At 33.2% G+C, this 18,459-nt stretch overlaps 1 protein-coding gene across 2 annotated transcripts in view; it reads right to left on the bottom strand.

Moving 5' to 3' along the window:
• Nucleotides 1-18,459, bottom strand: part of LOC127730722 (uncharacterized) — a 43,810-nt gene that overhangs the window by 22,653 nt on the left and 2,698 nt on the right. Inside the window, exons 2-9 of one of the 2 annotated variants that reach the window (XM_052239239.1) lie at nucleotides 16,841-16,944; nucleotides 14,843-14,936; nucleotides 14,294-14,504; nucleotides 10,915-11,134; nucleotides 9,722-10,002; nucleotides 5,071-5,211; nucleotides 2,925-3,125; nucleotides 1,056-1,174 (exon numbers count right to left, since the gene is read on the bottom strand). In XM_052239239.1, coding sequence (XP_052095199.1) covers nucleotides 1,056-1,174; nucleotides 2,925-3,125; nucleotides 5,071-5,211; nucleotides 9,722-10,002; nucleotides 10,915-11,134; nucleotides 14,294-14,504; nucleotides 14,843-14,862 — 1,193 coding nt within the window. In that variant the 5' untranslated portion in view covers nucleotides 14,863-14,936; nucleotides 16,841-16,944. Of the gene's footprint in view, nucleotides 1-1,055; nucleotides 1,175-2,924; nucleotides 3,126-5,070; nucleotides 5,212-9,721; nucleotides 10,003-10,914; nucleotides 11,135-14,293; nucleotides 14,505-14,842; nucleotides 14,937-16,840; nucleotides 16,992-18,459 lie in introns of those variants that run through there. The other variant, XM_052239238.1, reaches the window with a different exon arrangement.

The following is an 18,459-nucleotide window of genomic DNA, read 5'->3' as shown; positions in this document are numbered from 1 at the left end:
TGTATCCAACATATTATCTTATGGTGATATGCTAACACACTTAATATCATAAGTAAGTCTATGCTAAAAGATAACAATATTCTGGCCAACATAAGCTAACTTGCAAAAAACTATTCATAACTTGATTTAAAGGTCAAATATTAAATATTCAATACAATACTTTGATGATGACTGCTTTACTAATCATGATTGAATTCTACGCCAAAATTTTTATGATCAAGGTTTTACTACACATATAGCATAAACTTAATCCACTAAAATAAGGGCATGGTCAGATGAACTATGCCAAACAGAAATGTACACCTTAGTGCATACCATACCCCAATATAGTTGATCTTTTTCTTATAGTATCAGAAAAATTAGTGTAACCAAAAAATATTTACCAATGAACCATGAAAATAAGGTTATGGTAAGATGAACCATGACAGATGAACATGTGCAACTTACAATCATTCCATACACCACATATATTTGACCTACTGTGTTTTGTAACTGAGAAATGGAATTAAGATATGAAGAATCCATGTCTCCTACCTTCTGAAAAGTACAGCTTTGTGCATAGAGCTAACATAATAACAGGATAAAAATTCAGCATAAACCTATATGGTCTAGATATCAAATCACTGTCAGTTGCACTCGTCTTTGGAAAGCATCAAGTTATAACATTAACAGTACCAACTTTTATGCACCAGATGAGCATTTCAACAATTAATGCCTCTTCAGTGATGCTTGAGGCTGAAATATTTGAAAATCCAAAACCTAATCAAAATATTGGAAGAGCTGATCAAAACAAAAAGGACCTAAAGTATAGCCAAATCCGGACAAGAAATCAGAGCTTTGCATGAGGAAGATATATTCCTTAATTCAAAGTGATTTAAATATTTTCAATCTAACAATATCCATATTTTCATGCCACTACTGGGCTGGTGATACTCTCGGGGACTTACAGTCCACCAGAAGAGGTATAGACCCAAGTGTAGTAATAACATTAATGGTACCAATTTTTATGAACCTGATAATAATTTTTTATCTATAATATCATTGTACCATCTTACCTTGAATGTCTAGCAACTTTGGCCTCTAGACTGGCAGGAATCATTTCTCCTATTCCAATAAGAAGTTTCTGGAAATTGGTAGTATACTCTAATCCTGGAGTAGCTGCTCTTCTTGTCTCCTACCATGGAATAGCATGTTTGATCACTTTTATGTCATCAAATAAATAATTATTAATCCTAATCTTTTCATCACATATTTTCAGATATACAATATACAATATATATCATTTTGAAATCATGCATGAGGTCACACCAATTTGATTTGTGGTTTTTAGGACAAAAGCTCCAAAAAATATTTTTTTGATACAGTTGTTTTCATTATATGGTAATGATTGTTTATTGGCTGCTTGACATCCAGTTGGAACTATTTATCCATATTTAGGATCAACATAATGAGTGAGGTGAATATTTCTTGCTTTGTACTAAAACAACATCCTGACTAAGATAGTTATATTGCTATGCATGTAGATCTCAATGTATTAAAATATTCCCTTAAAATACCTGTCACCACATTCACATGCATTATTCTGACTGAGCAAAATACTCTTTCCTTTTGCTCCTAAAAGCTGCAATGCATTTAAAACTCTTTAGCTTGACTAGAAGTGGTTGAACCAATTACACATCCCTAATTATTATGAGCATGACTATCACAATACCACCACCTTGGTCTCGAATGTTGGAACTCCTAAATTTCTCCTTACAAAAGAGTTCTGCTTGCATGCCAATAGACTAACAAAGGGATATGGGGTTTAATCAAAATAAGATAATTCTGTGATTTTTTAAAAAGTTCATGGCAATTTACAATTAATTTCATCCAAGATAGATAGGTCTATGCCTGTTGAAACAAGAATAGGGGATGACGATGGTTCTAACAAATATTGATGTGATTGTGGTCATCTAATGAAAGATTTTGAATTATTGCCTCCTAGAACAGGTCTTCAAAGGTAAAACGAGATGCATTTTGCATGACTGTGTGTTCAATAACTACTTGTCCACTGAAATGAGTTGACACAACAACATGCTGGCATCCCGATTTTTTATCTTTTATTTACAAATCGATTTATCGCACGTGTGTTTGAATCAATCGGAGAAATATATGCAATAGAAAAATGCTATGTGAAAAAAAAATTCCAAGGAGAAACTAATTTTGGAGCAGCATGCGGACATAAACTTTGCGGAAGCAGTAATTATTTTTTTTTATTGAAAAGTCAATTTCTCCAAAACAGGGGCAGGAAAATCCAAAGAATTAGGAATCAAATTGGTGTGGCCTGAGATATAAACCTGGTTAATCGAATTTTGTCAATCCATACATTTTCAAGGAGCTGCAGATTAACAAACGGTTATAAACAGGAATGACTTTGTCAATGTATTGGTAAGGGAAAATCCCCAAATTAACCTAAGTTTAATGCCAGTTTCTATAATTCATGACTTGTAAGTTTTATTGATGGAATAAGCTGGAGTGCCTGTATTTAAACTACTGACTTTTGGACTACTGAATCTGAAATATTCTAATGAATTCGAAAAGATTAAATGTGCCATGTTTTCAAATGACTGGAGCAAATTTGAACCCCCAACCTATAGGAGATAAGCTGGAGTGATCTGGTAAGGTTAGTGTCCAAGTAGACCACTTGAAGTATGCTATATCGACCAATTACAACCTACTGTAAGAAAGGAATTTAAGGATTTCACACATGTCTACCTCAGAATAGAATATTGGTATTGTAAATTTCTGTGTGTGCATCAACAATGTTTATATAACTAAAGCTAAACATGCCATCAACCTAGGTTCTTACAGATATTGATTCTAAAAGAAACCACTTCTCCTTTGAAAACATGAACTGAAAATGTACTGCTCCGTACAAAACTTACCTCTTTAGAACTGAGTTTAAACATCTGAGCTTCTTTGAAGTGCGGCCAATTATCTTTCAGTTTTGATTTTGTATTTTTCCAAACTTTATCATCCTCCTCGGGAGGAACTTGATCCCATTTATTACAAACAAATATAGCTCTAGTTGGATCAAACTCATACATCTTACTATCCTTCTTTTGTACCTCAAATATCTTCAAAAGCTGTAAAAAATATATATTTCTAATTTATGTTGATAATTGATGTAACAGTATATTTTTAAATATCATATAATGACATCCTAACCTGTTACTTTGAACGAAACATTTTTTCATTAACTTATCAAATAAACCTTAATTTGGAGGTATTTCAAATAAATAATTCATTGTTGACATTAAGCCCGTGAACAAAACAAGAGTGAATGTTTCCACATTTTTTTAACTTTTATCTTACCCTGTCACACCTCCAGCATTAATACTGTTTATCACATATATATAGCTTACCCTGTCACTCTGAACACCTCCAGCATTACTACTGTTTATCATTTTAATAAGCACTTACCCTGTCACTCTGAACACCTCCAGCATCACTTCTGTTTATAACATATATAAAGGCTTACCTGTCACTCTAAAGACATCCAGCATTACTACTGTTTATAACATAGATAAAGACTTACCCTGTCACTCTGCACCTCTAGCATTACTTCTGTTTATAACATAAACAAGCATTCTGAGAGTATTGCATGGCAATACATAGTCCCCTACTGGGTAAAAATTCATTTTACTGGAACAAAATGCTAACTTGTTCTATAACTTGTCATGGTGTAAACAAAAAGTAAATATCATGTCAATATCTTCAAGCATGACTAAAAACAGTGTGGAAAACTGATTATATGAGTGAAAAAAACATTAGATATGATTAATAGTTCTCTAAAATTAGATATGATATAATACGGTGTATATCTATTTTCAAATTATAATCAAATATAATTAATAGTTCCAAGTATTTTTTCTTTCATTTGTCACAAACTAATATAGATTTGTAACTTATCTATAAAATGTCAACAACATTTATCTACACAATGTAATGTATTGAAATATATACATTAATAAAAATAGATTATTATCTAATTAAAGGATTTCTCTTCATAACTTTTTTTTTATATATATAGCATTCAGAAAATTAGTTTATACTAAATAACAAACAAACCTGCCAAAAAATTCTTCAAATAATTTAACAAAGAATGTCTTTTAAAAAATGAGTCCCTTTGTACAGAAATATGGTTTAACATAGTACTCTAACATTAGATATGGTCCAGAGTTATGATGGTCTATAACTCTGGACTAAATCATCAGACCGGAACAAAATTTGAACTTGATCTATAACTTGTCACGATAAAACTATATACCAAATATCAAATCAATATCTTCAAGAACGAAGAAAAAAAGTGTGGAAAGCTGATTTGCCTGACTGACAGATGGACAGACGGACAGATGAACAGACGGACAGATGAACAGACGGACAGACGGACAGAGTGCAAACCTAAAGTCCCCTTCGACTTCGTCGGAAGGGGACTAATAAAGACTTCCCCTGTTACTCTAAACACATCCAGCATTACTTCTGTTTATAACATAGATAAAGACTTACCCTGTCACTCGGAACACCTCCAGCATTACTTCTGTTTATAACATAGATAAAGACTTACCCTGTCACTCTGAACACCTCCAGCGTTACTACTGTTTATCACATAAATAAAGACTTACCTTGTCACTTTGAACACCTTCTACATTACTACTGTTTATCACTTAAATAAACACTTACCCTGTCACTCTGGACACCTCCATCATTACTTCTGTTTATAACATAAATAAAGACTTCCCCTGTTACTCTAAACACATCCAGCATTACAACTGTTTATAACATAAATAAAGACTTACCCTGTCACTCTGAACACCTCCAGCGTTACTACTGTTTATCACTTAAATAAACACTTACCCTATCACTCTGAACACCTCCAGCGTTACTACTGTTTATCACTTAAATAAACACTTACCCTGTCACTCTGAACACCTCCAGCATTACTACTGTTTATAACATAAATAAAGACTTACCCTGTCACTCTGAACACCTCCAGCGTTACTACTGTTTATCACTTAAATAAACACTTACCCTATCACTCTGAACACCTCCTGCGTTACTACTGTTTATCACATAAATAAAGGCTATAGCTTTTGGTAGATAGTCCAGTAATCGCACGGTAAGCTCTTCACTTGATCCTATTCCTGGAGTATCTACTATAATGGCATGGCTCTGAAATTGACAAAATTTTACTCATTACAGTTTAATTTTATGCTATATGAAATAATTAACACAATTTAACCAGATAAACCTTGTAGTAAATGAATAAATTTTCAGCTGATTGGAAAACCCAATATCACTGTCTACTGACTTGCTTTGTAGTACATAAAATTTAATGCCATATAGTCAAACATTTTTCATTCTGTACTTTTAAAATAAAACTGTCAACACCGAATAAATAAAAAGCAAGTTGACAGATGTATGCTGCATTTTTATTGGCAAGGATAACACTATTTTAACATGTAAGATGTGCCAAAGTTAAAACAACTGCGTAGCAAATATCTTTAGGGGCCTTATAACAAATAATTGTTGCATGTCTGAAGCTGATGCCGGACACAACACACCTAAGCAGAATGGTTCATAAAAAGAACATAATTATACTATAGTGCCTACAGGTAATAAAATTTTGTGAGGTACGGTAGACAAAAGCATTTATAAATAATCAAATGGTCCACATAATTTGGTCACTAGTGGACAATTGTCCTCATTCACAATCATACCACATCTCCCTTACTTTTATATTGTGATATTAAAAATATGTAAATAAGTTACATTTGATTTACTAGTTATTTTCATTCAGGTTGAATTGAACTGAAAAAACCTTAAGGCCCCAAGGAGCTAGTATTGCTCAACTGGTATCTCTGTACAATATTGAATAATGTCTACCGTAAAATGTTTAACAAGAGAAGATAACGTCTGACAAATTCACTTCAGATTGTTTTGTTTTAATCATTTACCTGAAGTTTCAGTGCATTTCATCATTAATTTCACAGAGGATTTTTTTATATGGACAATTAGAATCAAAGATTGCCTCAGATGGCAAAAAGCTCAAACAAGAAAATGAAAAGTTATTTTGCATTTGGTTTTAAAGGGACCTACCTGCCACATGTCACTTCTGTTAGACACCAGCAAAAAAAGGAATGTAATTTGTCTTCCAATCATCTATCCCCTTTTTCAAAACATTTTGCCATGTAATTTCAGTTGAGAAGATTATTTTAAATTGGTCAATAAGACTTAAGATTGCTTCTTTCAGCCTTGATTTTCATCTGATCAAAATGAAATGAAACCACCATTGTATGAATCTTTCCATACATTATTCTGTCCAGGGTTGGTTCAAAATTGACATGCAGTTTCAGGCAAAAAGTTGATAAAGTAATTTTCCATTGGGTTTATATGGAACTGTGTGCCAGTAATGCTGCTCTGTTTGCCAACTGATCAACACTTAATAAGGATAGTTTGTAAAGGGTCTTCCATTCAACAAGTCCCTGAAGTATCCAACCATTTTGTATTGTACTTTCTAGGGGGAAATCCCTCAATCAGACCTTTACTTACCAATTTTATCATTTAAGGGTGGTCTAAAAAAAAATTTTGGGCTCTTTCTTTTAAGAAGTTAACAAAGCCTATTATCAATTCTGATTGATAAAAAATATAAATGTCTCCTTTGAAACAAAAATCTATAAAATTTTACAAGGATCGATGATTGAGAGATTATACACAGAACATAAGATTTTCATCAGTGGATGGTAATACAGTCACATACATGGCATCAATGATGAGAACAGTCCATGTTGTATTTGAACAATATCATGGACACCTATCCCACTAAATTATACTTAAGTGTGTCAAAAAAAAACCAGGTTGTTGCGACTTCTGATATGATGAGGAGTTACCAAATATTTGACACTTCACAAGGGAAGTCATCTATTATGCAATTGTTTAAGTGTAAGAATGTCATTTAACCCTTTGAATATTTATTTCTTTCAGATGTTATCACAACTGAGTTGCATATTGAGTATTTTTTTACCAAGAATGTTTATCCGGTGAATTATTATGCAAATCTGTACAGACATCTCATTCTACTTGTCAAACTGACAATTTTTGGTCCAATATTTTTACATTTCATGATTACTGTGAACAATTTTAAGATATAAATCAATTCCAGACAGCATCATAATTATAATAGATTATCATTACTGCCACATCATATTTGTGACCGCCTATTCCTATTCCTGACATAAATCAATTCCAGACAGCTACATAATTATAATAGATTATCATTACCGCCACATCATATTTGTGACCTCCTATTCCTATTCCTGACATTTGAAAAGTTTTAGAGGCAAATGAATATTTAGATTCACCAATAAGAATCAAACATTATCTTTACCAGTTATGTTTTTGCCTGTTAAAAACAAAAAGGCATTCAACAAATTAGTTCCAGCAGGTTTGGATCTGATTATATATGCACTTTCAAAGAAAAAGATGAAAAAGAGATTTGAGGAACATGCAGCCTTCACGCTTAACTTTTGAGTCCACAAGCCAGAAGCTCAATTTAAAAAAAAATTTAGTTGGATTCTGTTGGCTTGTAGAGAAGAATTTTACAAGTCCGAAAGCAATTTTACAAGCCAATGCCGTAGGACTTGTGGTTAAGCGTGAAGACTGACATGTATGACATCATGCAGTCATGCTTGCCATCCAATCATTATAAAATAATGTTTCAAAAGACGTAATTTCAGAATATAATAAACTGTTGACACAGAGATATGTCTCGCCTGTCAACATAAAATTCAGGAAAAGAAAATCTGATGAACAGCAACATTGCTTATTAATTCAAAGTGTTAGACCATGATCTAGTGGGCAGGGCCTCAAAATGGTTGACAAACTGAGATGTTCAAACAGTAATGTAACTTTATAGAAATACTGTTGTCTATTGTAAGTAGTTCCTATCAATCTAACAAAAGCAGAAAACTTAACATTGTAAATTGGTAATTATTTCAGTCACTGGACCATGTCCTGATAGTAATGCAGCAACTTCATACAAAATATCATTGATCTATCACAAGTAGATACTATCAAACTAACTTAAGGATGTGTTCTTCTGATGTTTCAGTCTCGTTGAAATCTTGTTCGAGAATTATTTCCAAAACATGTGATACAAGTGGAAAATATTAATGAATTCAAAAAATATTACAATCAAACTAAACTCTGTGAAAAAATTGTGTACTTACAATAAGTAGTTTTTGAGTAATAAAATTTTCAAAATTTAAAACCAATCCATGCAGTCAGTGTCATCAGCTAAAATGTTGAGAAAATGGGTAATGGTACAAGAAATGATTTTACCAAAAATATGTACATCCCATATAATTTTTTCTTTTCAAAATTCTTAGATATGTATTTTTCAATCATTTATAACAAAGAAGTTGAAATAATATACTTTTTGTTCTAAAAAAAAAAGAGAAAATCCCAAATTTACAAAATTTACAGCATGGTCAAATTTGACACCAAAAAGCAACAAAATTTTATAAAACTTTCTAATATAAACACCAACCTATAGTTTTTTTAAGTTAAATTTATTCAGATTGGTCCACTTCATATTTAGTGAAAGTATGAAAAGTTTAATTATGGAACTGTGATTCTTTTCATGATAATAGCCCAAAAATGGATAAAAATTGATGAAAAATGAGAAAATCATTAAAAATGGGGTACTTTCAAATGGCCGTAGCAATAAAAGATGTGCACCACCATGTAATTTTTTCTTCATAAATTACTTTCTTACAGTCATATAAACCCAAAAATCAGGTTAAGAAAAAAAGTTTAAATCTATAAATGTTTGGCTCCTCAGAGGTGTACATTCTTTAGCAGAAAATTTAACACTGAAAATTGCTAATCAATTCAAAGTCAATGGACCATGTCCTAGAGGGTAGAGCCTCAAAATAGTTGTCAAACTGCTATGTACTGATAGTAATACGACTTCATACAAAATATCATTGATCTATCACAAGTAGTTCCTATCAAAATAACTTAAGCAGAAAACTTAACATTGAAAATTGCAAATTAGTTCAAAGTCGCTGGACCATGATCTAGGGAGCAAGGCCTCAAAATAGTCATCAATCTGATATGTACTGGTAGTAATGCAACTTAATCTGGATAATAAAATTCAATTCCTGCCTCTAGTAGTCATGTTTTTCACCAAATTCTATCAAAACAAGTGAATCTGTGAGCTACTGCTCACTAATGATACCCCTGCCCCGCTAAAAGTATAAGGTTAACAGGGAGTTGTTGAGTGATGAATCTGAAAACGCATCGCACGGTCAAGCTGACTCATATAAACCCTGAAACCAAATTTCAGAAATCCTTGTAATGTAGTTCCTGAGAAAGATCCGACAAAAAATATTCATGGGACGGACGGACTGTCAGACCGACGGATGGACTGACGGATGGACAGACAGAGGTAATACAGTATACCCTCACTTTTTTAAAGCGGGGGTATAATTAAGAATCTATATGAAGGACCAACATACAGTATTTGTCTACATTGGGTCATTAGTTTTAGAGCAGAAGATTAATATGTGAAACATTAACAGATACCAAGTGATTGCAATTGCTCACACTAGCTTATTGGCCAGCTGAGCTTGTTATACAGAAACAAGAATACTAAAGGCATATTACCAATAAGGCATACCTTCAGAATAGGTATTGGCCAATGTATGTCTACAAATTTATATTTATTCTGGTTTGCATCACTGACATATTTTTGCAATTTTTCTTTCATCAATGCAGCTTCCATGTCTTTAGGTAAATGAAGTCTTGTTAGTTCATCATCTTTATCAGTTACAAAGACAGCCTTTTCTTCCTTATTCCATAGTCTACAGATTGTGGTAGTACAGGTCAGCAAGGAATGGGGTAACACATCACTTCCAAGTAACAGGTTCAGTAAGCTACTTTTTCCAGCAGTTGTCTCACCTTACAAACAAATAAAATGGAAACAGAGTACCATACTGGCAGATAAAACTTGTTTACCGAACTATAAATTAAAGGCTTATCTATCAGTAAACATATTCTGAGGAAAGAGAAAATTTCTTTCAGGAAGTTTATAAACCTACTATCAAATTCAACAACCATCTACAACTTTTATTTCTGCTAGAGATATCCAAGCTTTAAATAATGAGATTGACTGAAGTTGAGATCATTGATAACCACTCTGTCAAATAGTTCAACTCGTCTCATCATGGTATAGAAGCACTGAGTACTGAAATTAAAGGTCTGTTTGAAGCTAAAATCAAAGATCAGTGGATGACCTAACTATTTTATAAAATTTCATAATTACATTGATCTTCATAACACTCATAGTTGATATTAAATATAGAATAACTATACATTGTCTCAAAATATAAAATTCATTTTTACAAGGCTTAGAAATAGGAAGAATGTGAGGCTCTGCCGAGCATTTATATCCTGTTTCGAGGGGGCTACAAATAAAATTTATACTGCGACTTTTCCAAATTGCCGTATGAAATATTTTGGGTAAAATCAAACAATTTTGAATTTGAAGTGGACAACATAAAAATTCCTCGAACCTGTATTCTTCATTGACGTCAAAACTAAAACTCTATGGAAACATACTATCAACATCACAAACAAGGCATTATACGGTCAGTGACTGTATATCACAAACAGGGCATTATACGGTCAGGGACTATATCACAAACAAGGCATTATACGGTCAGTGACTGTATATCACAAACAGGTATACGGTCAACAAAAAATTGTCTGCCCAAACAGCACAGTTGCAGTATAAATAATTTACTGTAAGTATCAAGATGAATATGTGCAAAAATTATCATAATCAAAAGTTTAATTGTAAAATGGATATACCTGCCACAACAATTGGACACTGCTCCTCCATTAACTCTTCTTTATAGGTCTTGATTTCTTCTAAAACATCACCAAATTCTATTTTCATTTCTTGTTTTAATTTACTGTCAACCTGGTCATCAGTCATAAACTTTTCAAGGTTACAATAAAGGTCATACAGTTTCCTTTTCCTCTCCATGTCTTTTTCTAAAATTTTCTCAATTATTTTTGCTCCTTGTTGCTAAGAATAACAAAAAAAAGAGATAATTTAATCTGTATTTGTTGTGAATTTGTCTATGTGTGTCTCACACTCTATAGAATGCCCCCAATTTGTGTTGATATAAAACAAATATATTCCTGTTTTGCTAGAATAAATATAGATTCTACCACTGCATCGAGTGTGATACGATATTTATCCACTTGAGACAGTTGAATTTTCAAATTTAAAACTTAAGGCTCGCCGAGCTTTTTAAATATTTAAGATTTAACTGTCGAGAGTGGATAAATATCGTATTGCACAAGATTTGGTGGTGGAATCTGTTTCTCTAATGAGCTTTAGACGATATGCAGACAATCTGAATCCTTCTTTTGCAAAGACTTGCAAAAAGATGTGTTCTTGGTTCGCCTTTTTTCATGACGTCACAATAGGAATTTCAGAGGAAAGCAAGAAAATTTGACGTCATAATCGAAATTTTGACCAATGAAGAACTGAGATCAAACGAACCATATGTTGATAAAATAAAAATAATCAACAGGTCAGGAAAGGGATAAATCGAGTAAGAATTAGAGAAATAAAAATATCATTCACATCAATAAAATAAAATATTAAGTGTATAATGTCATTTTTTAATGAAGATTTCATCAAAGTATTAATAAAATTCAGTCAATGATTTACGAGGAAATGCAGATATAAGACAACTGTTCATTATTATACATAAGACAAAGCCAATGTTAAATCATATCAATCAAAAGTAAAAAAGAATGTTCACCAATGTCATTCTGTACTAAAAACTTTCAAAAAGATTCAATGATTTCAGTTGAATGATTGATCTTTGCTATTTAAAGTCCAGTAGAAAATGTTTCATATATTTTAATGACAAGAACTAAAACCAACAGCTTGATTCATGATAAAAGAATAAACAAAAAACAAATAAAACACATAGCAACCAACGACAACCACTGAATACAGGCTTAGGACTGTCACATGAAGAATGTGATGGGGATAAACAAGTGTGTAAGCACTCAACCTTTCCCTTAACCTAAGAGTTCTTTAATGCTTAGAGAGTTTAGTGTTTTCCTTACATAGGACATTATATTAAATGCTCCCATTTCAACCAGATGTGGGTTTGCATTTAAACATCCCAAACAGCCAAACAAACAACCCCTCAGCAAAGAAAGTGAAACCAATTTCTATACCCTGTGGTACCCTCAATGGTCCCTGGTTTGCAAATTTGCAAAAGTTTGCAAAATTGCAAATACAAAGATGGGATAAACAATAAACATCACAGTGGTCTTGGTTAAGGAGCTGCAAATACAAAGATTGTATTAACAATAAACACTCTCAGTGGTTTTGGTTACGGAGCTGCAAATTCAAAGATGGGATAAACAATAAACACTCTCAGTGGTCTTTGGTTTAGGAGTTGTAAGTACAAAGATGGAATAAACAAGAAACACCCTCAGTGGTTATTGGTTTAGGAGTTGCAAATACAAAGATGGGATAAACATTAAACACTCTCAGTGGTCTTGGTTAAGGAGTCTAAAATATAAAGATTGGATAAACAATAAACACTCTCAGTGGTCTTGGTTAAGGAGTCTAAAATACAAAGATGGGATAAACAATAAACACTCTCAGTGGTTTTGGTTAAGGAGTTGCAAATACAAAGATGGGATAAACATTAAACACTCTCAGTGGTCTTGGTTAAGGAGTCTAAAATACAAAGATTGGATAAACAATAAACACTCTCAGTGGTCTTGGTTAAGGAGTCTAAAATACAAAGATGGGATAAACAATAAACACTCTCAGTGGTCTTGGTTAAGGAGTCTAAAATACAAAGATGGGATAAACAATAAACACTCTCAGTGATTTTGGTTAAGGAGTTGCAAATACAAAGATGGGATAAACATTAAACACTCTCAGTGGTCTTGGTTAAGGAGTCTAAAATACAAAGATTGGATAAACAATAAACACTCTCAGTGGTCTTGGTTAAGGAGTCTAAAATACAAAGATGGGATAAACATAAACACTCTCAGTGGTCATTGTTTTAGGAGCTGCAAATACAAAGATGGGATCAACAATAAACACTCTCAGTGGTTTTGGTTAAGGAGCTGCAAATACAAAGATGGGATAAACAATAAACACTCTCAGTGGTCATTGTTTTAGGAGTTGCAAATACAAAGATGGGATAAACAATAAACACTCTCAGTGGTTTTGGTTAAGGAGTCGAAAATACAAAGATGGGATAAACAATAAACACTCTCAGTGGTCTTGGTTAAGGAGTCTAAAATGCAAAGATTGGATAAACAATAAACACTTATGTTAGTCATTTGTTGTATGTCAAATCTTTTTTGTTCATTTTCTGAATTTATGGATGTATTATGATATTTCTGAGGAATCAGCTGGTCTTTCTTGTAAGTAACTTATTTCTGATAGAGTCAGTATCAAATTTACTCAATGCTGAAGACAATGAGAAATTAATTTTGGAAAATTGGGCTGTGGCTTTGCATGATTTTTTCCATATTTTATTTGAAATATTCTCATAAGCATCTACCCTACCCCTTATTGGCTTTAACCGTTTTTTATTCCCCTGCTGCGGTGGAGGGAGCATTAAGTGTTACCCTTGTCGTCCGTAAAGTATGTCCTAAAATTAGTTTCCGTTCTCTAACTTTAGTTTGCCTCAACCAAATGTTATGAAACTGATACACAAAACACAGATCAAGTTTGAATTTGGGTTGCATCGCTTTTACCATTATTGAGTTATGCCCTTTATAAATGGAAAAATTGCTGAATTTTTGGTTTCCATTCTCTAACTTCAGTCTGCCCCCATCACATACACAATGCTTATTACCACAAAACACAGATCAATTTTGAATTTGGGTTGTGTCACTTTTACCGTTCTAGAGTTATGCCCCTTTATATATGGAAAAATTGCTGAATTTTTCTTTTCTGTTCTCTTACTTTAGTTTGCCTCAGCCAAATCTTAATTAAACTTATACACAATGCTTATTACCACAAATTTCAGATCAAGTTTCGAATTTGGGTGGCATCACTTTTACGTTCTCTAGTTATGTCCCTTATAACGCTGTGCAAGGGGAGGCATCATCTGTGTCCCATGGACGCAGTCTCCATTTATCTTACATAAAGCTAGTTTCACAAAACGTTGTACTAAAAGACAATACATACTGAGGCATCAGTTGAGAATGTCATTGTTGTGCTATCTAATTTCTCAGTTGGTTGCTTTCCTTTCTTCATCAATGTACACACCAATTCTCTCATCTCTTTCTCTGTTTCCAAGTTATCATAGTTTATAGTGTTGTTCTCTAATATCTCACTTAATTCAATGATACCAAGGCTTTCCACTTCCTCTTCTGTATAACTGCATTGGAATGCAGAACTAAAGAAATGGATGAGTGCATACATATTAACCATTTAATAAATGTTGAACTGCATAAGACTATAAAATTATTTAACTTTGTTAATATAGCTTACTACAATGTATACACAAAAAATCGCATAAAAATAAACCTATCAAATAATTAAGTTTCTATAATTTTTTTATACAGTATCATAAATACAGAAAACCTAAATTGTCAGTTTTAGATGAAGGGACAGAAATTTTTGGTGAATATTCTTTGTCGAAAAAACTTGTTATTGTTACTGAGACATGTAAACAAAATTTTTCATAAAATTCACAAAAACATTTGTTCAATAAACTTCACTTTTGATAATTACCCTTCTCGATTCTCTTGCATTCTGAATTTGTTTTCTCTCTACAACTGTGGCTTTTGATAAAATATCATTGTTGCATTTCTTGTAACAATTAAATCTGCAACAGGAAAATAACAACATTTATCAATATCAAGCTTTATAAACAGCCGTCTAAATCTTAACAATTGCTTCGTATTAATCACTTTTGTAATTGTATTTGTTTTATAATGTTCCAACAGTTAAAAGTAATGTACAAATTAATATCTATATGAAACAAGAAATGATTGTAACAGGATGCTGTTACGAAGTCTCCCAAACGAAGCTCCCATAATTCGAAATTCCCAGTGTCGCCTGACATTGGAAAAAGTCCAGTGAAAATTGGTTCGGTCCAGTAAAGTATATGCATTAGTGATGCCTGGGGACTAACCCTGTATATGATTCAAATCATCTTGGCATGACAAACCAGAATATATATGGTTTAGGGGTGGGGATCTCGACCATTTAAAAGATACTAGAACATTGGGGGTGGGGGGAACCCCTGGGGACTGACCCTATACATCATTCAAATGTTCGAGACACGACGAACAAGAATATATAGGGTTAAGGGGTGGGGATCTCGACCATTTACAAGATATTAGAACATTGGGGGTGGGGGGAACCCCTGGGGACTGACCGTATACGTCATTCAAATGTTCGAGACATGATGAACAGGAATATATATGGTTTAGGGGTGGGGATCTCGACCATTTACAAGATATTAGAACTTTCTCAAATAGCAGGGGGTCAGGATGACCCCTGGGGACTAACCCTGTATATCATTCAAACCATCTTGGTATGACAAACCAGAATATATATGGTTTAGGGGTGGGGATCTTGACCACTTACAAGATATTAGAACTTTCTTAAATAGCAGGGGTGGGGGTGACCCCTGGGGACTAAACCTGTATATCATTAAAACCATCTTCGCATGACAAACCCGAATATATATGGTTTAGGGGTGGGGATCTTGACCATTCACAAGATATTAGAACTTTCTTAAATGGCAGGGGGTGGGGGTGACCCCTGGGGACTAACCCTGTATATCATTCAAACCATCTTTGCATGACAAAGAAGAAAAGAAAGGAGGGTTTTACTATAGTAAAACCCTCCTTTCTTTTTGATGTGCTTTATCATGACAAACCAGAATATATATGGTTTAGGGGTGGGGATCTCGACCATTTACAAGATATTAAAACTTTCTCAAATGGCAGGGGGTGGGGATGACCCCTGGGGACTAACCCTGTATATCATTCAAACCATCTTAGCATGACAAACCAGAATATATATGGTTTAGGGGTGGGGATCTCAACCATTTAAAAGATATTATAACTTTCATAAATGGCAGTGGGTGGGGGTGACCCCTGTGGACTAACCCTGTATTTCATTTAATGTGCTTTATCATTTAGAACATTTTCAATTAAAAAGATTGTGTCTATCACAAACGGTTTTCAATTTATAATCATTTGAAAATTTAAAAAAAATAAAATCCCATAGGGTTCTATAGTAAAACCCTCCTTTCTTTTTGCCCCTCAAAGTACCCCTTTATAAACCCCAATGCACAAACAAAACCCTGATTGCACCACTAGACATGTAAGTCTAGCATATTGTGAAACCCTAAGTTAATCTGACAAGCGGTTTTGGAGAACAGGTGCGGACAAGTTCAAATTTAAATGTGGCGGAAGAGGAAGAAGAAGAAGAAGAAGAAGAAGAACTGAGCAAAACCAATAAGTCTTCCCAAACTTCGTTTGGGATACTTAATAAGGAGATGTAGTACAATCGCCAATGAGACTTTTATCCACCAGAGACCAAATCGATCCACCAGCACCCAAATCTGTTAATTTGCCTTAAATGTTAGTAAAAGTAACAATTAAACTGATTCAACACTGAAAACAGGGACTACCTGATCTAAGTTGATATTGACTAATTTTATGTAAAATTACTTCTCTTACTGAGGAGATTGTTGCTACTCATATCAATACAAACCTTCTTAGATGACAATCATGCCCAAATGTCTGGTTTAGTTCATTATGTACAAGTTTCTGTTATTCCTCTGTCTGTTTGCACCAAATAAGCATTGGTTTACTCTGCTAAAAATATGTTTGAAGCATATGAGCAAAAACTATAATAACAAAAGAAGATGTTTTAAAGTGTTTTTCCTTTACCCTCTCCCCCTATATTTAAACTTATCTTACCTCCTATACATATCTAGGAATATAATTGGTTAAATGCGACCGTGTGGGGACTGTGTATATTTCATATGGGGTTAGTAGGCGGGGGTTTATTTTAATACACGGTTAGTAGTGGTGTTACGTCCCTTTATAAAAAACAACACGGAGTTGAAGAAAAATCTGAAACATTTCACCCAGACAACAGATGAAGAAATTGATGATGAACGATTGAAATAAATGCAGAAAACAAGTTAAAAGCTAACAAGTTGTTATTGTTGGCATTCGTTTTTGTATAGACCAATGGAAGTAGTTTCTTTACATTGAAGACTTGGTCACTTTGATAGGCCACTGGTGTAAATGCCACATGTTAAGATAGTCGGTAAGATAAATTCGTTACAGTGTGTTAGTGACCTAATACGATATATATGGGATCAGTAAATTCCATATGGGGTTCGAGCTTCACTTCGCTCTCACCACATATGGAATTTACTGACCCCATATATATCGTATTAGGTCACTAGCACACTATGTAACTAATAATATGTGTCTAAAGATGTGTGTTTTGATAGCGATACATACAATAAAAATGAAAAAATCAGGATATTAAAAAAATACTTGTTGGAACAATAAACAAACAGCTGAAATTTATTTGATACGGTCCACTCTGTTACATTGTTTAATCACCTATTGTTGTGCAGATATCTATTGTCAATGACAATCAATAGAATACAATACAATGACTTCATGAGGAAAACATTAGAAACATTTTTCACAACTTAGTTTATTTTGACACCATCTGCAGTAATGACAAAAAATGCAAATCAAAATCAAGGAAATTTTTTGTTATTAATTTTCCGAAACATAAAATGCATTTAAATATTATATATATCTAAGACCAGACTTCCTTTAAAACTTTAACATTGCACAGAGAATAATTTTTGAGGTGGAAACACAGCCAATTTTCATAATACCTTAGTAAGAAAGATAAATTTATTTTAATGTGGCATAGTGACAAACATCTAAAACATAAACTCTGAAGAGCTTTTCATTGAATATAAAAACATATACATGTACACTTACAAATAAAACAACATTAAAGCATGCAAATTAATAACTATAAAACAGCTGACACTAAAAGCAATTATAAAGCACTAAGATAATCCATAAATGAAAGTCAGAAGATACCAAAGTGATAGTCAAACTCATAAGTCGAAAATGAACTGACAATGCCATGGCAATTGACAAAAAAACAAACAAGACTACAAAACACAACATAGAAAACTGAGCAACACAAACCCCTCTTACCAGGGGGGTTCTCAGGGGCACCAGATGAATAAGCAGATCCTGATCCACATTTGTGCTCATGTAAGGTCAAACCAAGCGATCGATTAAGTCTAATTGGATATGTCACATTTGAGGAAAAGAGAATGGAGT

This window comes from Mytilus californianus, unplaced genomic scaffold, assembly GCF_021869535.1.
Source record: "Mytilus californianus isolate M0D057914Y unplaced genomic scaffold, xbMytCali1.0.p SCAF_2, whole genome shotgun sequence".
In the NCBI taxonomy this organism is placed as follows: Eukaryota; Metazoa; Mollusca; class Bivalvia; order Mytilida; family Mytilidae; genus Mytilus; species Mytilus californianus.
Note: the sequence above shows the minus strand (reverse complement) of the source record. Positions and strands in the feature narration are given on the sequence as shown.